We start from the raw sequence: 23,849 nt of genomic DNA, 5'->3' as shown, positions 1-23,849 counted from the left end.
GTTTTTAACGTCCCCTCCAACCCAAACCATTCCGTGATTCTATGATTCTGCTCCAGTCGCTACTCCAAAAATGCCTCGCTCACTTCCGTTTCGCACTCCCGGTTTTACCGGATTTTGGCTGCTGCTTCTTTTATTACAGACTTTTGTCGCGATGCCCTTTCCCCCGCTCCTTTTTACCCACTCCGAGCCCCACCAGCACGCCGATACTCCCGGTGGGCGCCGCAGCGAGCGCAGGCAGCCCCGTCCCCTCAGGCCGCGCTCCCGGCCGCAGCGGGGCGGGCTCGGGCGGCAGTTCCGGCGGAAGGCGGCGGGCCCGGGCCCGGCGAGGGGAGCTGCCCGCAGCCATGGTGCAGGACCCGGGCCCGAGGCTGGTGGCCGAGCTGCTGCTGCGGGCGGGAGCGGCCGGCGGCATCCTCTGCCTCTGCTCCCGCGCCTTCGTCGAGTGAGTAGCGCCGGGCGCGCCCCGCATGTCCTCGGCCCCGCGGCCGCGCTGGGGACGGGCGGGAAGAGCCGCGCTGCCGCGGCAAGGGGGTGCGAGCTGAGCAGGGTTTTGCGGGGCTGTGCACAGAAGAACCCCGATATGTTTGTCATGTTCATCACTGGGGGCAGGGGACAGAAAAGGGCGGGAGGAGCCCCCAGACGCCGATCTCGCTGCCGGAGCCAGCGCCCTCCCTGAGCCGGGGCTCAGCGCGCCCTCCCGCCGCCTTCCCGCTCCCCATCCGCAGGGGAGCAGCCGGTTCTCAGCGAGAGGAGGAGCAGCAAATTTAATTCCGGAGTGCATTGCAGCGTTATTTTGAACGTCTCTTCTATGGGCTTCCCCGTCAGGCTTTAATGATAGCCTTTTCCAGATGTCGTTTCTTTTTAGTTGTTTAGCGTGTCTGGAGTCACAGGGCAGCCCGTGTGGGAAGGGACCAGGAAAGGTCACTTGGTCCAGCCTTTCATGGGAGCGAAGCCTAGAGGAGGTTAAGTACTCCATCCAGTATCATCTTGAAACGTCCAGTGGTGGGGATTTTATTGCATCCCTGGGGAGGCTTTTTCCACTGAATGATTGCTTCTACTGTAAAAAAAATGTTTCAGTGGTGACTTTCTGCACATGTGTCTATCTTTACTTTTACAGAGATCGAAAATTATATAAACTGGGATTAAAAGGATTTTATGTCAAAGATGACAATGACAGTACAGGTAAGGTAATACAACGGGCTATGCAATGTGATGTGCAGTTTTAAAGTGAGTTATGTGTGGTTATTGAAGTTGTTCCTATTTTTGTGTTGTTTTTCAGTACTTTTGCTATAGGGACAGAAGAGAATAATAACTTAGAATTTACATAGCTTTTAGGTTACCGTAATCTTGATATAGAAGTTTGTGTCAAACCAAGTTCAGTGCTTATATCTGTCCAGATAAACTTTACCACTTCACATAATATTCACCTGTTGCATGGAACAGATTATAGCACACGTCCCTGACCTGGTCTTAAATCATAATTTTGACTTAATTCAAAATTGATTGCATAATGGAGGGTCTGTGGATCATAGATGTTTGTCTCCTGCTGTCTCTACCCCAGCCTAGGACATTAGTTGTTGCTAGTTAATCTGCTGAGGCAGAAGTAGAGAAGAAACAATAGCACTGATGGGGAAAAGTATGATTCACATACATAAAATGAATCATATTTGGAGGACCAGAAAAGTAAGTGTCTCACTTGGCATGCTTATAATCTAGGAATTATCATGGTGTATACTCTAACAAATTCAACACCACTCCCTTATTCCATCTCCTGAATTCCTCCTACAGATGTTTGCCTACCTGAACACAATTCTTTTGGTATCTCTTTTTATCATTGCTGTGTTGGTCGACCCAGCAGCATAATAGCTTGATTTGAAAGGAAGCCTGAGCAGAAATAGAAGCTGATAATTAATAGCACAGATTAGATTGAGGCAACGTGAGAGGAGTGAAAGAAGGAGATTGTAAACTATTTTTTGTACATGTGTGAATGATTTGTGGTGAGAATAATCAGTTAAAAATTGAAAGGTCTCATGTTATGTGATAATTTGGCAGTAAATATATCCTGAACAACCAAACCAGAAACCTTGAATGTTTCAGTACTGTCAACTGAGTCAAGAGTTTTGATTTCATGATTTCTATCCATGTTCAGGTCCAACTTTCCCAATATTATTTGTGATTTTATATAAATATATTTTGCTTAACAGTTTGATAGAAGTGCAAGCTTGCTGAGGAGGGCAGAGTCGGGCAAAGGGAAAGTTAAGAGGCTGTATGAGTACTGCTCAGCAGCAGCCAAAACATCAGTGTGCTGTCCACACTGTTTCAGCCACAAATCCCAAACACAATGCCATAGAGGCTGCTATGGAGAATGTTAACTCCATTCCAGACAGACCCAGTCCAGTGCTTTCACTGTTGAAGTTACATTTTGATTCCTACTGATAGTTATGGAGAAACTGAGCTGTTTATGAGGAAGATTTTTAAATGAGAAAGAAAGGATAAGAGGCAGTTCCGCTATTTTCTGTATGCTGTGCTGTTGCATTGCAGTGTCAGAACCAGATTGTATTCATGACTATAACTTGTTAACAGGGGAAGAACAAGTGTCTGAGGAGGAGAACAGTTGTCCCAATGCAAGATTAAAGGTGGATACTAATCATGCCCTGGACCTGGAAGAAGTTGAATTAGACTCAGAAGCTGAGCTTATGAAGAGCATGGGATTGCCTCTTCAGTTTGGTGGGCAGTCAGCCCACAGGGACTTTGTGGTAAATCTTTACTTGCTTTATTTGTTCTCTTTGTGTTGTATTTCCAGACCTAGGGATGTGCCTCCTCTCAGTTATTTCAGAGATGGCAGTTCATGGAAATGTATCTGAGATGCCTTTAAGCTGCCTGCATTGCATCCTGGTAACAACACACAGCACCTTGATCTGTCCAGGTTGTAAAATTCCCCTGCCAGTTAGACTAAATAGGGTCAGTGCTGTGCTTTCTGCTTTCATATCTATACTGCTCTCATGACTAGAGAAACCTGATTTAAAACAGCTGTGGTAAAGCTGATGCTGCACATCAGGATAACTAGTACTGGACTAGTACGCTCCAGTCCGAGCAGGTATTTTCGCACTGTCTATTTTAACCATTTAGCTTTTGATAGTAATGTAAACAGCTAGTTTTTCAAAGCCCCCTTACAGCTGATAAAGCCAGGCTGTTCCAAAAGGCAGGAGTGAGGCTTTGGTGCTTTGCTTCCCATAGGGAGCATTTGGGCTTTAGAAAGGGCCTGAAGTTTTCACAGATGAGGAAAAGACAGTGCAATATTCACAGTGTCCACTTTATGGAATACAGGCCTCCCTGACAATGACACAGTGCTTTTGTGCAAAGCACTGCATGGTTCCAACTTGATTAAGCTGTAAATAAATAGTAGAAACTTGTATGTGATTTTAATTGATAACTTGTAAATACAGTATACAGGCATCCAACTTCAAACCTGAAGTATATATACAATTATTGTTGCTATGTAGTAATATGCAAATAAGTTAAATGGGAAAATAACATTTTGTTACTTGATCACCACTAAGCATTGTACTTTGGACTGTGTACTAACATGAGGGATGTGAATGAAAGATCAATGCCAGTTCTTCAGTTTTAATGTCTTTATAGTCCACCTTACACTTTTGTCAGTGTAACAAACCTAAGGATTGCAGCTGATGGGACGTACATTCAGAGTCCTTTGTCCATGTGAGTTTTTTCATCACAGGAAGCCCCTCTGAAACAAGTGGAGCTGTAATTGATAAAACCAAAAAGTTACCTCAGTGTTCCTTTCAGGACCAGGTTTCTGTCTTCTGTTCCACCAGATAACTGTAGTAGCCAAGTTTGTTGTAACAAATGAAATTATTGTATTGCAAAAATGGAAGGGACATTCCATTTTGGTTTGGGCAGGAGATTGTTGTTTCCTTGTATTTCTGTTGGCCAGCTTGGAGATTATTATGGGATGGAAAAGATATTGTCCCTTCTTTTGGGTTACTCTTTTCAAGACATAGAGAGATTCAGCTGCAGGATTTAGAGAGTTTTTGCATACAAAATAATGGTTTTTTTTGTGTACAGTGTCCAAAGATAGCAAGGATTTAACATTCTCTGAGGTTGAGCATTATGTTTGCTATCCTAAAAAGACACTGAACAGTGTTTGCTGGTCAGGCAGATACCAGGTAAAAGTTAGGGTTAGCCACCACAGCCCCATAAAACAGATCCTTGGTGTTACTAAGATACTGTTTTGCTGTTGAGCTCAACCTTTCAGTTCCTGACCAACTTCCCTTTAGGATTTTATAGTGTTTCTTGTTGATGACTTCCCTTCTGAGCTACTAATGACTTCCCACTCAGCAGCCCCACTTCTGTCATTCTGCTTTTTTTTGTGTATTTCTACAGACTTTCTTACAGCTCTTCCTTACACCTTCTTCAGAAGTGTCAGTTGAGGTTATGTAGCAGGGCCATATCAAACCCAGAAACTCTACAGCCTTTTTGGGGATAAATGGCAGGGTTGCACTGAGAGGGAGACTTCCAGTAGAAACTGAAATGTGATTGGAGAGAGGACAAGATTGTATATATGTTGTAGACTTCTAACTTTTCCATTATCGTTTAGGCAACAGAAAATCACAGAAAGAAAAATAATGTGAAGATTATGAAAAAGAAAAAGAAGAAGAAAAAAGAGTTACAGCAAAAACACAAGGATAAAATGGGGCAGGAACGCCAGGACGAAGCTTGTGGTGGTTGTATCCAGTCTGTTTCTGGTGAGCTGGCCCTAGCTACAGAGCAATGTGAGATGAGCAGCAAACCTCAGGCTGTAATTGAAGAGAACTGTGAAAGTTCAGAAAGCCTTGCAAGTGAGGCTTTACCCAGTGAACTTAAAGAAAAATGGGAAAAGTACTGGAATCAGTACGGAGAGGGCCTTCTTTGGCAAAGTTGGTTGGAAAAGCACCAAGAGGTCTCATCGTCTGAGGACATCACAGCCTCTGAGCCTTGGAACAGTCCAGATACTAAGGAAGATTGGGAGCAGCATTATAATGAACTGTACTGGTATTATTTGGAACATTTTCAGTACTGGACGAGTCAAGGATGGACTACGGAGAGCTCACATGGTGACAAGGTGGAAATTAATGGGGTTACACAGGAGACTGGTTTTTCAGGAGAAATGGGCTTGGTTAGCCCAGGACCTGAGCACAGTGAAGTGCTGAGCTTGGAGCTGTCTACCTCCAACACCAGAAGTGAGGAAACACTCCCTTCAAGTGCTGAGCCCCACAGTGAAATAATCTCTGGGATCTGTAATTTAAATCTGAATTTGGAGGAAGTGGAGCAGAGCTGTGGTGCTCTAACGGTAGGCCCCAAGGATCCTGAAGAACAGAGTTCATCTGACAGCGGAAGCCGGGATGAGCCCTGTGATGGAGGAAGCAGGAAAAGGACAGCATCTTGTGAAAATAAAAGTGTTAACCAGTCAGGTAATACAAAATCAGATAAAGCTGATTATCAGAATTCTCTAGGTGGTTGTATGCAGGAAACAAGGGCATGTCTGTATTATGCCATTTTTAAAAAGTTAATTAGGTACTTTGTGGAATGATTACATACTTGATTCCTTTTTCTGCCCTCTTCTTCTTTGGATGATTTCTCATCCCTAATATGTATGTTGAATGTGTTCTTCAGCCAGAAGTGATTTTAACCGAACATGTACTTCATAAATCTTCACATGTACTACAGAAATTGGTGAGAGATTACTGTTAGTGAATATTTAATTATTTATCTTTGTCTTGATACTGCAGTTGAGACTTTAGTCTGCTGCTAGTGACTTTCTAAGAGAGGAGGAAGTAAGTGTGGTCCCATCTTGATCCTAGTAGAGCTGGAATGGGAGAAGTGAAAAGAAAATCTCCTTTCCAAAAGGAAAAGAGAAGAGTGTTTAAATCTCCTCTTATAAAATCTGTGTGAATGTCTTCGCATAGCTAATGAGATGGAAATTTTACCCACAAGGAGGAAGCTCTTTCAAATTTTATACCTTGTAGGCATTTTATTTTTCTTGGACAGATGAGATAATTTGAAGTTAGTCCTGCATAAGATTGTTAACACTACAGTGTAATACTGGAAACTTTATTAGTATGTTGTCCCTCAAAGACATGTAAAAATGTGATTTTGGCACACTAACTAGCTGTAGCTGCAGGGGTGCTTTGGGGACAGGAAGATAAGGAATTGATTTATGCAGAAGGAAAATATGATGTATCTTTTTTTAGATGTGCAGGAGTCATGTAGCTCAAATTCAAATGAAAAAAAGCAGTTGCTGCTTCATGACCAAGATGAAGATGAGGATGAAGAGCCTCCTGAATACAGACATGTCAAAGTCAAGAGAAGGCAAGTCATGAAATTTACATGAGCTTTTTTTTCATGAAGTCCAGGTCCAGGAGCCTTCTGATTCATACTAACTATAGCTTTGATTGACAATATGAGTTAAAATGTCAGTACAAAACCACATAGTCTTCCGTCACTGTTTATTGCTTTGCCTCACAACAAGCAGTGGTTATTTCCTATTCCAGTGCTTTATGAAAACAGTGTATGGCCTTGATGACTGTACAAGATGATGGTGCCATTCTTGTGCCACTGAAGTATATGAGATTGTTAAATTAGTTTGCTTGCTAATTTAGATCTTACTAGTGTAGACAATACCAGAACAACAGTAAATAATCTCTGTTGTTTAACTGCATTGAATGCTGCCAGTAAAATGCTCAGAGCTATGGCAATCATCAGTATCTGCCTTGTCACAGTTTTTTTCCTTTCTTCTCTAAAAATATATAGTCTCAAAGATGGTGGGATGGCTCTTCCTCTATAATAAATTTGCAGACTCAAATGTGAAGGAGTGGGTGGAATTGTTACCTGCTGATCATGTAGCTTTGGTTTCATTCTAGTATTTTGCTGTTGCTGCAGCATTAATAATAGATAATAATATAGATAACATGATAGATGATGAAGGTAATTTGGAAATAGGGTAAGGAAACGTCTTCATCATGTAGGGCTTGCCATTAAGTATTTTAAGAGGTCGTTCAGAATAGCTGGAATGTTATAGCCCCAGTAGAAGGGCATTTCTCCATAGAATAGGATAAAGAAACCAAACCAACCCAAAAATTCATGCACAAGTATAGAGTGGTGTTACTTGCTTCGTTTGGTTTCAGCAGTGTATCCAACTTACTTGAAGCCCATATTTAGATGTTTTCGATTCACAAGATTTTTAATGGTGTAGCTGTAAAATGATTGGTTTCTTCACAGTAAGTAACTTTTTCATCTGTGTTTTTCCCTAGCCATGAGCTGGACATGGATGAAAACCCAGTGGAAGATCCTGAGGAAACCTGCTCTGTGTTGGGTTTCAAGTGTGGCACAGGACAAAAGTAATCACTTATGAGGAACTGTGGGGCTTTTCATAGCAAGTCAGCTCTCTTGTTATTATGGAAATAGACCATTCATCTCCATTTCCTTTTTGTTAAACTTTGGAAGCTGATTCCCAGAGTTAGTCTCTGGGAATAATTTATGCAACTGAAAGAACCTTACCTGTTACACCTTAGTGTACTTTCAGTTGTAAAAATGTTAAGTGGCTGGTCAACTATATAAGTTTGAGCTTAAAGGCTGTGAAAAGGAATGGTCCTCTCAGTTTGAAGCCCTGTAAGCTGAGATCATGATTTTTAACTGTTTTATATTGGAATGAAGTTCCTTAATATTAGTGAAATGTTGCCATACTAATGAAATGTTGCCAGGTGTTGGCCAGTGAAATTTTTTTTAGTTGCATTTGCCAGAAGGTGAAAGTAGCTGTTTTGGAGAATCTTCGCAGCCACCGAAAAGATCTTTTATTCTGCTAATCAAGATATTTTTTTAATTTCCTATTTTTCAGGCTGGCCTGGGAAATTGTTTTTCATCTAAAGTTATACAGCTATTAGGAAAAAAAATCTAAAACTAATTAGGTTAAGAATTTTCAAATAAAAATTTTTAAAATATTCATGAAGGTACATTGCTTTGCAGCTACAACCAGTGACGTATTTTAAATGGAGCAATAAAAAAGTGCTTAAGTCAATATCACTTTTTTATAGACATCAACATTCATATTAAAGCTTTTAAACTCAAAATTAAGCAAGTCCTTACGTGTGTATGTATTTATCTATCTGTCTGTCTGTTTTCAGGTATGGTGGAATTCCAGATTTCACCCACCGAAGTGTGCAGTACTTGGAGAAAAAAGCAAAACTCAAGTCCAGATTCTTGGATATGCGTAAACCAAGGAAGAGCAAAAACACACACATCTTCTTTACAGAGGAATCTGAAATAACATGCAAAAAAAGCAAAACTTTGAAGAAGGTATGTTTAGTTGTTAACACTGTTGCAATTCATAGATTTATCTGCTGCCTTAGATGTTGTTGTATTATGAAAATGAAAAAAAAACTAATTGTCCAGAGTATATGGCATTTTTAAATGTCAGCCCACTTGTCCTTTTTTCTTTTTTTTTCTTGTTTTCTCCCCCTCCTCCCTGCCTCCCACCAATGTGAAGAGTATTTAGATTGGGATGGCTATGGAAAGGCATTGGTGGGCCATGTTAGGAGGAATGTGAACTTAAATGGCCAAGTTATGTGAAACTCATTCCTAACATCTGTGTGCACATCGCTTTAGAAGTGTGTGTAGGTCTCTGTTGTTACGAAAAGTATCTTTGATTGTAAATTGCATGTGAGGCCAGTTGTTAATGCTGGCATTTCGGCAGTAACAGAAAATCTTTGTGTAGATTAGTGTGTTTGTTGTAACTCCATTTTTTTAGTAAATTTGAAAGGGTTTTGCTTATGCCTCTACCTGCATTTATTTTAGTCTATAACTTTACACCTCTTCTTTTTTGTTTTCTAACTCAGAAATTGCTAAGAAGTAGAAACACTTGTTCAGTGGAGATTTTAGTCAAGTCTTTCTGAAAATCTGAGGGGACAGATGTTAATGTTATTTCACCTTCTTTTGGGATGCTTGGCATTTCTCAAAATCCAAGTGCAAAGCACTTTTCTGGTGGTGGCTGTACATGTTTGATTGAACTCCAGTCACATTGCTATAATTTCTGATTCATTTTTGATTTTGTACCTGGGGCCATTATAGTTTGAAGGCAACTTTAATTATGTGAAGGGGGAAAAAAGTTACGAATTTCCTCAGACTTCCAGGTAGGGAACTCCTCCAGGTCTAGAGCTACTCAGAGCAACAATAATGTAAAAAGGAGCATCTGCATGTGCCTTTGAGGAGTTTGGAGTGGTGTCTGTGTGTTGGTTAGGAGCTTATGTCGAGCTCTCTGCTGTGCAGCAGAACCCTTTACCACCTGCACCATTTGGTACATCTTGAAGGTGAAGCAACTAATGTGTGAAGGTAATTTTAACTGTTTATCCTAAAAACCTCTTCCCTGAGAGGCAGAGTACATCTCTGAATGCAGATTAGAGAAAAATAGGTGTGAAGTCACAACTTGGTCACCTGGGCTGTGGCAAGTGTGACTATTTAGATAATACATGAGAATTATTTACTGAATTTTCCATTGATCTTTTGGTTGGTTGGTTGTTTGGTTTTTTGTTTCTCTTTTGGAGGTAGATAGTTCCAAAAGACATCTTGTTTCCACATATTTTTAAAAGGGGGCATGGTTAAGGACTTCTTCAATGTTTTGAGTCTGGATATTTTACTGTTCTCAAAATACACATGGTAGAGCGTGCCTGCAGTGGCAAGTGCTTTTGAACTGTGAGGCTTTTAAGATGATAACTGATCATCGTCTGATTATCTGTGATATTTGACAATTGCAGGTGGAAATGTTCCTGAAGCAGGTTAATAAACCTGAGGAGGAAGACACATCCCAGTCAGCCGCCCCTCAGGGTGAAGCAGAGGTGTTGTCTGCGAGCAGCAGCGACTCAGAGGGTCAGGAGGGCGTTACTGCCCCACGGAGTGCGACGCTGGATGCTGAAATCCAAGAGCCACTGTCTTGCAGTGCAGCCTGCACAGAACCTGGAGGGAGGAAGCTTGAGGAGGAGGCGCAAGATGCTGCAGCGAGTGGCTCTGATGAACAGGGGGCAGGGAGACCCGAGCGTGGCAGTGGGCGGCAGCTCGTTCCTCTGGATATTCCTGATTATCTCCAGCCAGAGACGGAGGACATCAGCCAAGGTAAATTGGTTTCCTGCAAACTGATGAAATGAATTGGCAATGGACTTAATACTGCCTTCTCAAGTTACTGTGGCATGCACTACTTACTTATTTTGTTATTCAATGAGACTCATTAGATCTAAGGGGTAATGAAAGAGCTGTGCTAGTGGAATTAGCTTATTTCTGGAAAACCAGAATCCCAAGTGTTGACTTTAATGGTAACAGTATTTCTTTATAGATGAACAGTTGTTGTTTATCCTCAACATGGTCTAACAGGTTTGCAATTCATGCCTTTTTTTTCCTCTGCAAGGATGAGGGTGATTAAACCTCAGGTGGCTGCACAGACCATCAAGTTTTGGCTTCAAATGCATATTGCTGTGCTCTGGGGAACATGTGTTGTTCAAATTATTTTCTAGGATTTAAAAAAAAACCAGTAATATGAATTTTTCTATTTAACATGAAACAAAGGAAAGCAGGATTATTCAGGTTTTTTTTTTAATTTAATCCTTCCTACAGTAGTTCAGTTACTTTAGATTCTTACTGTAAAACTCTTGTCTAGATTGGGTTTTTTTTCATAACTGATAAAAGGGCATTAAATTGGTCTCTGATCCACTTGTTTGCTCATTAGTTTATTGTCTCTAGTTGAAGATTAGGGCTCTTAAATAATGGGTGAACAGTGACGATTTTTAGGACTAATCCCTTGAAATACAGGATGCTATTTTTTAATTTAAAACGTTTAATCTTCATAATCTGGCAAACATAATAAAGAACATTTAGCAGTGTTTTTAAATCTTAACACTCACCTACCAATTACATTCCCTAGCCTACAAGAACAGTGACTGTTAACTTTTGCAGTGTCTTCCAGCTGTAGATGAAAAAATTACTGCAAAGAAGAAGGAGACGAGAAGAAGGAGGAGGAATAAAAATGCACTGAGAACTGTACCTCCTGAGATTGCTGCTGATCCAGAGCTTGTCAAGTACTGGGCACAACGCTACCGGCTCTTCTCTCGGTTTGATGAGGGAATTAAACTAGACAGAGGTGTGTTCAGTACTAAGTGTGCTGCCTTGTTGGTATATCCAAGGATGTATCCAAATCTGTGGTCCTTCTTGCAGTTTATTACAAATTTTCTTAGTTGAGGAACACTGCTAAATGTGTGTTTGCACCTATGGATAAATTCCTTTCCCACCCAGCAGGCAGGGGAGTAGAAGTCTTTAACTTCAGACATGCTTTTAGTGTGGGACATCCCTGTCTGCATGAATCCTTACAGTTGCTGAAGATCTTGCTGGATCCAGATTGTACTTTGTCAGGACTTGTTCAGAAACTCAATATTTTTATATTTCTATATTTTATAAAATAATTTCATGAAACTTCCAAGTATGCTGATAGATCTAGTTTCGTTCTGTTTTGTTCTGACTCTCAGCAGTCACGTGCAAAGCGACTTTTTTCCATGTTTACTTGTGAACCACTTCAAGTCATAATGTATAGGTAAAATCATAAATGTATAGGTAAAAGAGAAATTAGGATTACCAGGCATTTTTTGTTGGTTGAGTTTGTAAGCCTTCTGTTTCTAATGCTCTCCCCTCATAAACTTGCAGATTAATTGGCAGACCAGACATTGTGGTGAAGAAGATAAAATGTTGGATAAGAGAGAATACATTTCTGGTTGTATTTGCATAATCATGATGTATAATGTTTTTCATAGCCCATAGACTTCTGCTTGATAAACTAGAATCCTCAGCACCAAGGTCAACAAAGCATGTACTGAGATCAAGGCATATCAGTTAGCTTCAGTGAGACTTTGTTTGCTTAGTAAATCTCTGGACTGAGCAGAGTTTATCATTATCAAAGCCAGTATTTCCTGGTGGAATGCACTAAGCCAAAATTCTTGGGATTAATGCTAAACCTTCAGTTTTATGTGGGGCTTGGCTGTTTGTTTTTAAATTAGGTGACCTTGAAATAAGAGGTGAAAACAGATTTCTTACCCTTCCTCTGCAGAGGGTTGGTTTTCTGTTACTCCTGAGAAGATAGCTGAGCATATTGCCGTCCGCGTCAGTCAGTCGTTCAACTGCGACATCGTAGTGGATGCGTTCTGTGGGGTTGGAGGAAACGCTATTCAGTTTGCATTGACCTCAAAAAGAGGTAAGTAGGTGTTGTATACAGTGCATTAGTTTTGTTTCTTCAGTCTTTTTCCTGACACTATTTGGGTATGTGCTCTGTTTGTTGATTTATTTTGTTTTTTGGTGCTTCTGTAAGCAACAGCAGCTGTTTTACTTCATCAGACTCACAGTATGACCTCTCTGTTTTCAAAAAGGACCGATAAAACTGCTTTTCTATTTTAGGTCAGAGTTGTGTTGTACTAGTCAATGCTGTTTTTGTGTGGCATAATACCTGGTCTGTCAGATACTCCTGAGATCACTGGGAAAAGTGGACTTCTGTCAAAGCTGCTGCTTTTCCCAGTTGTTACTTGAAGTCTGTGTACTCAAAAACAGGTTCCACATGCACAGTACTTAAAACACTTGAATGGAGTCCCCTGAAAGTTCTGCAGAACCAAGTACAGAAAGTGATGATAACTTCATGTTAGTCTAATGCCAGCTAATGAAATTGTAGTGAAATGTTGAGAGAACCTCCTGTAAAAACATTTCCTGTTTGGTACTCATAGCAGTTCATCTAACTCTGACTAATGTTTAAGCAAGACAGATGGTAGTTTTTACTGCGTTGTTTGGTAGGCTATGATCCAGTCTATACATCTCACTTGGCTTTTTGTTTTCTTGGCTAAATTTTAATTTCTGTTATTATGTATTATTCTTGTATCATCCATCTCCCTTGGGCTGTGTTGGCTGGGGCTTTTTAAACTCAATTTTCAGAACTGTGTGGCCAGCTACAGATAAATATTTCTCTTTAACAAAGGAGGAGAATGAATTTCTGATGGACATTACTGAGGTTGTCAGGCTCCTGCCAAACCTGGGGCAAGAAGGACTTCCTCTCTCAGGCAGACAGTGCCGTGTCCTGTCCTCGAGCCGGGGTGCGGGGTTGTGACAGCAGCAGGTGTCTCACTGGCGGTGACCTGCCGGTGGTGGGGTGGCGTTCCCGGTTCCGTTAATCCCTGTGTTCGCCGTCTCTCGTGGGCAGTGATCGCCATCGACATCGATCCCGAGAAGCTGCGGCTGGCGCGGCACAACGCGGAGGTGTACGGCGTGGCCGAGCACATCGACTTCCTGTGCGGGGACTTCATGGCGCTGGCGGCCGGCCTGCGCGCCGACGTGGTGTTCCTCAGCCCGCCCTGGGGGGGGCCTGACTACGCCACGGCCGAGATCTTCGACATCCAAACCATGATCTGCCCAGATGGATATCCTTTCCAAGTTACACCTTGTGGGCTTCTCCCTTTCCTCTCCTGCCTCTCTTGCCGTGGGGTTTGCACGCCCACTTTGCTGACTGTGGATGATATGGCCGGCAGCTGGAGTTCCAGATGCAAAGTGTTTGTTTAGTCCTCTTCCCCACCTAAAGTCAAATATTTTTAATTTTTATTACCAAAAAACCAGTGATGAGGTTTTCCTGAAAGTGAAAAATCCATCAGTGAATTGAGTAGCTCTCAACTTAAAACATTAATTCAGCAGTTTTAACTCCTTTAAATTATTTTATTAAAATTCCCCAAAGTAATCAAATAGCCATGTGATAATAACTAGTTGTGTAAGCTGTGACCTTATCATTAATTCCACTTTTTAATTGATTCATAAAGGGAGTACCTTATTTAAAATATCATACTAAATCTGTTCCCAGTCATAGCACCTTCCTATGACTTGGGAAATCACCGAAGAGTGCAGGCAAAACATCAACTCTTTTAATTAATATATAGAATTTTCTGTTAGTTTATTAACACTGATACTGAGCACTCATTCATCTGGGAAGGTATTAACATAATAGTTTCATCATATATGAAGTGTGAAATTTCTTCTGTCACAGAACAATCTTAATTTGTTTCCTTGTTTTGCTAAAATGTAGCCATATGTGTCTGAGTAAGAAAACTTTGTATGCATGTGTGAGAGACTGATTCCACAAAATAGATTGAAAAACAAATATAAACCAAATACACTAGCTACAAACTGCATTCAAATTTCTCAAATACTTCTCTGTAGTTCAGTTAAATTTTCATAAAAAGTGAATGTTGGGTGGTTTTTTTCTACTTTTAGTGCCCTAATGGTTAAATAGAGTTTCTGCATTTCAGAAGAGAGTTCTGCTCACACACTCAAAAGACTAACTACAATTTAATTGCATAATAGCTGAAATTGAGACATACTTTCAAAATGAATGAATGAGTATGAAGAAACTTTTCCTTCCCCATTCTGGTTTTTTTCCTTTACTGGCTTCTACATTTGAAATTTTCAGACTCTCCAAGAAGATCACCAACAATATTGTGTATTTTCTGCCTCGGAATGCTGATATTAACCAGGTGTGTTACAGGATGAGGTGTTGGTAGTGAATAAAATGCTCAGCTGACTTAAAGCTTAAGTATTATAAGCACATACATAAGACTTTTAAGTCTGTTCAGCTGAATGGGGGATATTTGGAGTTTCTAAATTTGACCCTTGTGTTAAGTGATTTATTTGTTTGCAGTACTTTTGGTATATTTAGAAATGGGAGTATAAAATTATTTCCATGGTTTTGACACTGTTTCTTCTTAAAGCAACAGAATGGGATTTCTTTTAGAAGTTTCAAAGCCAATTGCCAGGCACATACATCATTATAAAAATATCAAAACCTAATGTATTTTAACCAGCTCTCACTATCTGTTAAGTTGGTGAGTCCCAGACTTTGATAGCTCTCAGTTCATGAAGGAGTTGCAGGAAATTACAGCCTGCAGTCACTGTTCCTACTGATGAGTAGATCAGACACAAATGTCATGCCACCAAGAGTGGTAATGTTGGTGTCCACACAGGTGTGTGGTTCCATATAGGCTGCTTGTGTTGAAGTGATTCGTTATAAACACAGAATCTGAGGCACTGGTGTGGGGTTTTTTGTATTACACATTTTTGATAGAATTTTTTTTTAAGCAGTTACATGACTAACAATTCCCCTGAGTGTCTGGTTTAGTTTCCTTTGTGTATTTTCTATGTTAATTATGTCTTGTAGCTTTTTTGTAAAAAAGGGAGCAGTTGTTACCTGCAAGATATCACAAGACTTCCCAGGACATTTTCCTGCTTTCCCAAAAACTGTGTCTGACTTAGAGTTGGCAGAGTGTCAAGCCATATGATGGCTTGTGGAATTCTTGGTGGCAAACAGCTGGCTTGAGAAATAGGCTGAAATTCACGTGGCCTGAGTATTAGAAGACTCTAAGCCCATGCTATGCAAAGCACTATTGCTTTGGCAGGTGATGATTCAATTCCTTTTTGAGTTTCAGGCTGGTGAAATGTCAAAGTGGCTTATGAATCTTTGAACAGGGACCTTAATTTTAGGTAGAGTTTCTCTAATTACAACATCTTATAACTGCATTTTATCAAATATTTCATTCCCATGATGAAGAGTGACCTTAGAAAGTTTTCTGCTCTATTTATGAGAACTTTTTACTGGATTTCTAAATGGCCAGAAGTATCTACATTTCACTTGCACTTCCACAAAAGCATCCAGGCCTGCACCTTTTCCTACAGAGGAGCTGATCTCTTGCAGGTAATTGGGCAAGATATCCTGACAGCTCTACATCTTTGTGCAGTTGGCTCTGAATGATGTTGATTACATTCATGTGTTTGGCTGAACAGAGATGGCTGCAGAGTAACAACTGTTGCTCAGAAACATGGCTCACTTGTTAAAAGTTCATGGCTGAGGTCCTGGGTTCAGTTCAGTTCAGTGTCCCAAGCTATGGGCTACTCTCAGGAAGAGAAATCAGCTCCTTATACCTTTCTTTAGAAGTAGTGTCAGTATAAGAAAAAAAACGAAAACAAAAGGTGGATGATCTGAGAGGGGGAAAGAGAATGTTAATCAAGCCCATTGTTTAGGGAAGTGTCTTCATCCTGTATGGACAAAGGTGTGCCAGACACAACTGTTCCAAATCAGACCTTGGTGAATAGTCTGGTCCACTGGACTGTTATGGGTTTGGCTACCAAAATCTCTGGCTGTATTCAAAAATTAAGTTTCTGAATTAACTGCCACTACACTTCCAGGGCTGTGAAACTCCAGCAAAATAAAATAAATAAATAAATAAATAAAACAAAAACAATTAGAAGCAGTTAAAAGCAACCTTGTGATAAAAATACTGTTTAACCATTAGTTAAGGTGGTTCGAATTTAGTGGAAAATATGTAATTTTATGGAAGATAGCTATCAGATCACTGTAAATAGGTCTATCTATTTACAGATCTATCACAGATGGATATTACAAATAGATCACAGATCTATCACATAAAATAGAGATATAGAGATCCTGCTGCTGGAGTGAAAGCAGGGTGGTGGCTGACCTTGACCTAGCTGTGTCAGAGGACTTGGTGTTCATTGCCTTATCGGTGGACAAGATATCCACCCTTGTTCCACATGATTTTATTGCAAAAACAGCACTTACTACTTCTGCAGGCATGGCCACTTCTGTGTAGAGCTGGTCTTGTAGAGACCAATGGGATTCTTTGAATTCCCTTTAAAAAGTCAATGGAGTTTAGGTCAAAGAGAAGTGAACTTCTGTACTTCTGCCTCGAGAGGGAGCAGCGAACCAGTGCAAGACATCTGGTTCATTTACAAGAAATGTAAAAACACTTCCCTGAATTGCATCAAATCTCCTTGTTTACAAACATGTTGGAAAATTTGTAATGTATACTGGTCTTTTTTTAGGTTGAATTAATCTTTAACAATATTCTTTCTAGCTAGGAATAATCAGGAAGAATAATTAAGTGTGTGCACGTACATTAAAAAAATATGTATGTTTATTACTGCCTGTTATGTAGTTCATAAATATAATTTATGAAGTGTTTATCAAGCTGTGCTCTGCTTCATTGGGCAGAGTAAGGAGTGTGTACTCACCTCTGGGAAATGGAGTCATTCCAGGTAGTCCAGTCTCTTTCACAGACTCTTTTCTGTACTGGGTAATACTTCTGCATGTTAATATTTGCAGCAAAGAAGGAAGAACCTGAAATTTGTTGCTGTAGGACCTTCTTGCTAATGGTGGAATCTGTTTTTTTTAACCCATTGTAGAAGTTGTACTCAGTTACTGGTGGTCAGAATGTTGTCAGGATTCATAGTGGCTCCCCCCAATAAACTGGTGAGCCTGAAATGTTGGTGACCTGGTCTGTTGTGAGACAGATAACCACATCAGCATCTTTACCAGCCTAGCCAGGTTTGGGAGGCAGAGCAATGAGTTGTTTATCACTTACCCTGCCTGTGCGTGGTTAGTGGCTCAGATACTGGATTTTGTCTTAGTGATTGCTTAAAACTTCTTTGAAGACAGGAATACTGTTGTTTGTGGTAGCTATGTCTCATTTGGTCAAACTGTGCTGTTGTTGGAGCTTTCGCTGTCCTAAATGTTGGTGTCTCAGACCTGGCTTATATTTCAAATATTGCCAGAATACAGGAATGGCTTTTTGTTTCTGGTCTAGTGTAGAGTGGTTCTATGAGCCTAATATGAAGCAAAATGTTCTGGACCATGATAGTCCTAAAAAAGACACACATTATGCTGGTACTTTCCTTTTTTTCTTATCTTTGTTCCCACCTCATCTGCATCAATCATTTTGAGAAAATCGTGAGTTAGACACTGAGGCCTTGATCTGTCTGCAATATTACTGCCTGAATGGAAAAATGTTTGCTGTGTTTCTGTTTGGGAAGGTCCAATTGTTAAAAATGACTGCTCAATGAAGGGAGTGTAAAGATGGGTAAAACCCATTTATTTATTTGAATTCTGTCTTTCAGCTATGATTTTAAAATGGGGACCTAGCCAAATAGGACTTGCCAAGCAGAATCATCTTTATTTAGGAGTAAATAGAACAAATGAGCAAAGCAGGGAGTGAGAGACCAGGAAATGAACAGAAGTTGATTTGATAGTATTTTTAAGATGCTTGGGTATTAGGGGAGCTGGCAGGTAAAACCCCGTGGGTTGATGTGTTTTGCAGGCTGATAATTTCTAAGTGAATGTGATTGCACACACTTCAGCTGCTACTATTGTGTTAATAACAACAGCTTTTAAGCAGCCCACTTTAAACTCATGCGTTCTCTGTCCTTGATAAAAGAGAAAGAAATTACCCACAGCATATACCAAGCTAGAGTGATACTTCAGTCTTCCTAAAGTTCATAGAGTTAGTGTCAGTGCATACTGAATTGTAGTTTTCCTACGTGAAATAAGAAAAAGATAAATAAATGTCTGGCCTGTTAAAGGGTGGCAGCACCACTGTGGCAGTGTCATAATTCTTATGCATACCTGTACATGTTCAGAACTGCTGCCTGAGAGCATTTTATTTTATTATGTTCAGTGTAAAGAATACCATTGCCTTCTTTCTCAAGTGGGTTGGGTTTTGTTCCCCTCAGATTTTGGGTTGGATGCAGGGGGAAGGGTTTCTTCATTTTAGTAGTATACTGTGAAATTAATTGATTCACGGTGTCCTTGTGTGACTGCATATCAAGTCAGAAAGCTGGTATTTCTCATACCTCAGAAAAGTTTCTATGAGATAAGAAAAAAATATGATAAATTTTTTGTCTGCAGTTATGTTAGTTGGTGGCTGGAACAGATAGGAAGTTACTTTACTAGAAGAGTTTCAGTATGATTAAAAAAATGTAAAAAGCTCCCCAAAACCGGTAGGAAAACCTTCAAAAGTACACCTGAAGAATGTAAGGGAAGTTTGCACCTCAAGCAACTTGCTTCTGAAATAATCTTCTATGTTTGCTTCCCCCTTCATATTTTCAACTTTTCTGATGTCTCCTTTTCAAACCTCTCAGCTACTTTTTTGATGTGTTGTGGCTGTAGCTGTGGACTCTTTAGCAGTAGCCACTGAGCTGAAGGATGAAGGTGAGAAGTGAGAGGGATTCAGGGAGGTGTTAACTGAAGCTGCAGCCTCTGCCTAGGGACAGCAGTACAGCAAAGGAGGCAATATCTGTCCACCCAAGTAGTGTGAGTTTGGGCTAAAGAATAAACCAGGGTAAGGAGAATTGACAGCAGGGAATCATTGTACACAGGAAAGTGCAAAATAAATAAATTTTGGACTAGGCAAGTTTTTAAAGGAAATTAAGAATCCTTTCTGTATTCACCGTTGTAGTGCACTGCAAAAACAGGAGATGTTTGTTGGTATCTCTAAAAATAGCTGAGCACGTTTGTTTTTCTCAAAGCATCGTTCCTCAATCTGTTGTTATTTTTAGAGGGTGTCCCTCTGCCAGGCCAGCACCCTCCTGAAGTTTGGCATGTGGCAGCCTTCCCCACTATGCTTTTCAGGGTTGACTGTGCCCTGCCTAGGAAAACTTGGCAACTCCTATTGTAATTATTGTAAAAATTGTAATTAAATTTGCAACCTCCAGCCATTTACAGCTAAGCATTGTCACAGAGGATTTGCATTTCTCTCCTCTGAATATCAGCTGGGTTAAAGAGCGTACAGTACCAGATCTGTCACAGTAGAGCTTATTCCCATGTGTTTATTTACATTTTTTTCACTTTAGGGTTTATCAAATACCTCTAGTCGTTGTTTGAAATTAATCATAGTTATCCTGGATTTAACACTTAGAGACCAGACACAGCATATGTAAATTTTCAGCTGCCCCTTGGTGGACACCACCCGTCAGTGTAGGGGCATCTTGTTTTACTTGGTCTTCTGAGAGGAATGTTTAGTAAACACTAATGTTTAATATCAATGCATTAGTCATACTTAGATATGCTAGTGATACAAACTGTGCCCAAAAAGCAGGAGTGCATAACCCCAAGACACTAATTTCTAAGTATTCTTATATTAAGTTGACTAATCCAGTTAATATTTTAGAGTACCTAAGTGACATCAGCTATAAAGTGCAAAGCCTCTGAATGCTTTTCAGAAGGGACATTCCAGCTTCTGCTTGTGAAAAATTTAAAGTTCACATCTTCCTAGAAAAGCTATGCATCACCCCACAATGCTTTGTGGATTTGAAGTAAGAACAGATAAGTTGTAAAATTAACATTCCTGATCACTTGCCAATTTCAGATTCTTGTGCTATTTATAAGTCAGCCAGCCTCTGTTTTTTTACTTAAGTGGCAGGTTCCTCTCTTACAAAAACGCAGAGCGTTTTTTCCTATCACCAGAAGTTGAAGGATGAAGAAACTGCTCACACTTCTGTCTGCAAAAACAAAAAAATTAAAAGAGAGAAAATCAAAACAGAAAAATAAATGCTTGATTTAGATAAGTGTGTGGCAGTTTTCTGGACAAGTCAGTAAAGGTTAAAAGTGTAATTTAAATTAATCTGTTATTTTCTCTTGATAGTAGGCTGATTTTTTACTCACAATAGAGGAAGTTCAGCTTGTTTATATTTAAACCTGCATGACAGAATCAAGTCTCAAGGGGCTTTAGAAGTGCTAGTAGCTTAAAGTTTCAGCTGCTAATTTCATCTTGGCTTATAGATCAGTTAAAATCTCCTGTGGGCATGTAGACCCTGATAACTTTATGTCTGCCCGGGCAGTTTCCCTGCATGAGGAATTATAGAAATAATTTTCCTGCAGCAGCCTGGGAGAAAGGCAGCACAGAGCAGAACTGGCTGTGGAGCATGGACCCCCTCACGGAACAGGTCCAAAGTGGAAGGGGAAAAAGCAGACAATGTTCAGTTTTGGTGTTCATCCTTCTCACTGTGCAGTCTCTCCTGATGAGGAATTGATGGCCTGTAAGCTGTTATCCCTCAGGGATGTCCTATGAGGTATCCTGAGGGGAGAATATTGCATGCACCAGTCCAAAGTGCGAGGTCTGCTGTGAAACATTGTCTGTCTGGAATCATTAAGCATTAAAGGTGTGCACTGGGCTCAGTCCAACAGAGCATGAATGGTGAAATTCTCACTCCAGTGAGATCATAAACACAAAGCTGGGACCAGTGCTGCCTGACAGGCTCCCCCAGCCTGCAGGGGCACTGCTGCCCCAGCCTTGCCTAAGCACTGCCTGCGACTCCAGTGCATACAACAGCTTTTTCTTTGATTGTTATAGCAGCAACAATTAACTGGGGCCTTTTTTTTGTGAGTTTCTCTGTGTGTTTGGGGCTTGCAGTGCCACCTTTATGCTTCCTAATTCAAATTACTAAAATTTGTTTTACTCTTCCCCCAGAATTTGGGGTGTGACATCTTTCAAGCACAGCTTACAACTTGCTTTTTGCTACACTTGTGTTTGTCTAATGCCAAGTACCCTGCAGAACAGAGTTTAGCATCTCTTGCCTCAGCACAGCATGTCAAGTTCTGAGTATTTCTCTTTGGTTCTGAAATCCTCTTGTTTTCGTGATTTGGGTGAGGAGGGTTTTTCAGTCACAAGCCACAAACGGCTTGTCTGAGTAAAAGGAGACATAAAAAGAGGATCAGAGGCATTAGCTGCCAAGGAACGTTTTCCACCAGTATTAACAGAGCAGAGATGATTTTTTTGTGATGGTTATTGCATTAGAAGGTTTGGGGGTTTGCCTCTTTTCCTGTGCATTGATTGGTTTACTTTTTGTTCTTTGTTTTTCAGGTGGCTTCCTTAGCAGGGCCAGGAGGGAAAGTTGAAATAGAACAAAATTTTCTCAATAACAAACTGAAGACAATAACAGCTTATTTTGGTGATCTAATAAGGCATGACATCTCCTGAACTCCGTGTGGATTCTTCTAAACCCAGCCTCCCTGACTGCTGCTTTGCTTAAGTTTTTGTACAGCTGGCTGGTCAAAAATGACTTAAAGCCATTTTCCGCTTCAATTTCTGTTTACAGAAATTTGTCCTGTTTATTGCTACTGTCAATAAATGTTTTGTAATAATTTTAACAACACTGTAATTGTAGAAAATCTGTGAATGTATGAAGAAAGATCTTTGTAAAATGCAGTCTTGCAAGATTCAAGCCCAAACGTTGGAAGTGGGGTTCAGGATTCAGGGTAACTCTCACATGTGCTACTTTTGTGCTTGCTCTGGTTTTGAGCACCGAGAGGGTCAAGAAAAATAGCCTGAAAGCCACAGGAGCTGCTGTCTGTGCTTGAGAAGCAAAAGCATCTGAGCCTCAAGTGGAACTAGAGGGTCAGGTGCACCACAGGAGGTTAAGCCCAGTCCACCTCTCCCACTCCATGCTCACTGAGAAACCTTTTCAGGTTTTCTTTGCAGGATGAAGATTCACACATTAATTCTAGTGAGTGCTCTGGCTTGTTGCAGCTCACAGAGAGAGAGCTGGGTGTGTTTGTGTCTGGAGGTGGGACTCAACCCTCTGGGTATTGTCATTTTATTTTTTATCTCCCTGCCATTCCTCTTCTTTGCAAAAATATGTTGAAGAAACCTTCTGCCCAGAGGTTTGTATCAGTAAGCAGAGGCGTTTCTGTCCCCCCTCTTTTCTAGGCCTTTGGAATCCTCACACAGGCTTCAGGGAGGGCAGAAATAAGCCAGGTTTTCCTGGTGAGGGCTCCCTGCTCCCGCTTGTAGTTTGGAGGGGAAGAGTGGCCTTTGTGCAGTTCTCAAAGCAGAAGAGGAGGCAGGTGAAGGGTCATGGTGTTCATATTGAAATACTTTACATTAAGTCCCCATGTTCAATGTTGAGCTTGTTTTTGAGGTAAGAGTATACGAAGAATAATTTCAAAGATAAATTAATGCTGCTTCTCCTCTGCTTTGAGTGCAGCAGGATGCTGAAGGCAGCAGAAACTAAGCACTAAACAACAATTAGTGCTATCCAAGAAAACTAGAATAACTAGAATAACCAAAAAAGAGGATCTATTTTCCACATTAAGGAATGAAATCCAACTCTTCAGAACAGTTAAATAGACCAAAGTGTTTGTGTGTGTATGGATTGTTACAACTCAGTGTGAGTTTGCAGTGCAGTAAAATAGCCCTTGGGAAATAGCAGTTTTCTGGCTTTGCTGTCTTTCCAGAACCAAAGTGTTCAGCTGTTACTGTTACATTCTTGCTTCATGTAAGGTATTTTATGAAGATACTTTGGCTAATTTGGATCACTGCACTTTGCCACAGTGCTACAGCAAGGAAGAAGTCTTGTGCTGGCTCTGCATCATTAAAGGGAATTATTAAGGAAATAATATTTCTTAGAAGTTTCCTATTAGGTCGTAGGGAAGTTTGGCAGGAGTGCTAATACTACAGGAGCTCTATACCTACTGTGGCAGTGGCATGTGAACGTAATAATGCTGTTAGATTTTCACTACAATCAAAAATCCAAGCCCGTGAGGCTGAATGAAGACTAGATTGGTTTATATCATGTATGTCACAGTACTCTATACACTAAAATTTTATTATATTTGGCTTATTGCTGCTTGTAGAAATACCCTTGTCTTAAAACTTGGTCCTCTTTTCCTCCTTAAGGAAATGCTTTAGAAGCATTTTGAGATGTTGCTGATGCTACTCGTGTGAGAGGGAACTGTGAAAAGCCTGTGAATTTACTTTTACCTTCTGGAAAGTACTTAGGTTGTTTTTGGTGCCCAGTGTACAAAGTGTGGAAGCTAAAATACAAAAGGTACAACATTTACCTGTTTGAATTTTTACTTCCAGTGTAATGAACTTAATGGTAAAAAGGAACAATTTCTCAAAGGTGTCTGCTGAGTTTTGCAAGCACATGGAGCATCAAAAGCAGAAGAA

The 23,849-nt window shown here is 40.5% G+C and overlaps 1 protein-coding gene across 1 annotated transcript; it reads left to right on the top strand.

The window, feature by feature from the left end:
- The first annotated feature begins 312 nt into the window (after positions 1–312).
- On the top strand, positions 313–22,114 carry TGS1 (trimethylguanosine synthase 1). The gene is made up of 13 exons (XM_088056740.1): positions 313–442; positions 1,118–1,182; positions 2,584–2,756; positions 4,619–5,471; positions 6,252–6,369; positions 7,311–7,397; positions 8,181–8,352; positions 9,807–10,161; positions 11,006–11,179; positions 12,137–12,280; positions 13,271–13,489; positions 14,512–14,588; positions 21,762–22,114. The coding sequence occupies exons 1-13, from the start codon at positions 345–347 to the stop codon at positions 21,876–21,878; spliced, it is 2,652 nt and encodes an 883-aa protein (XP_087912866.1). The 5' UTR covers positions 313–344; the 3' UTR covers positions 21,879–22,114.
- Positions 22,115–23,849: the final 1,735 nt, after the last annotated feature.

This window comes from Pseudopodoces humilis, chromosome 1, assembly GCF_049639895.1.
Source record: "Pseudopodoces humilis isolate 2021_Gansu_Grassland_sample_001 chromosome 1, ASM4963989v1, whole genome shotgun sequence".
Taxonomy (NCBI): Eukaryota; Metazoa; Chordata; class Aves; order Passeriformes; family Paridae; genus Pseudopodoces; species Pseudopodoces humilis.
This window is presented reverse-complemented; position numbering and strand designations above follow the sequence as displayed.

What these genes read in the sequence shown, in the direction of transcription:
- TGS1 (XM_088056740.1), top strand. Translation starts at nt 345, where the DNA reads ATGGTGCAGGACCCGGGCCCGAGGCTGGTGGCCGAGCTGCTGCTGCGG. An exon ending in CATGATCTGCCCAGATGGAT is followed by an intron (nt 13,490 to 14,511) that starts ATCCTTTCCAAG and finishes TGGCTTCTACAT; the next exon opens with TTGAAATTTTCAGACTCTCC. An exon ending in GGAATGCTGATATTAACCAG is followed by an intron (nt 14,589 to 21,761) that starts GTGTGTTACAGG and finishes TTTGTTTTTCAG; the next exon opens with GTGGCTTCCTTAGCAGGGCC.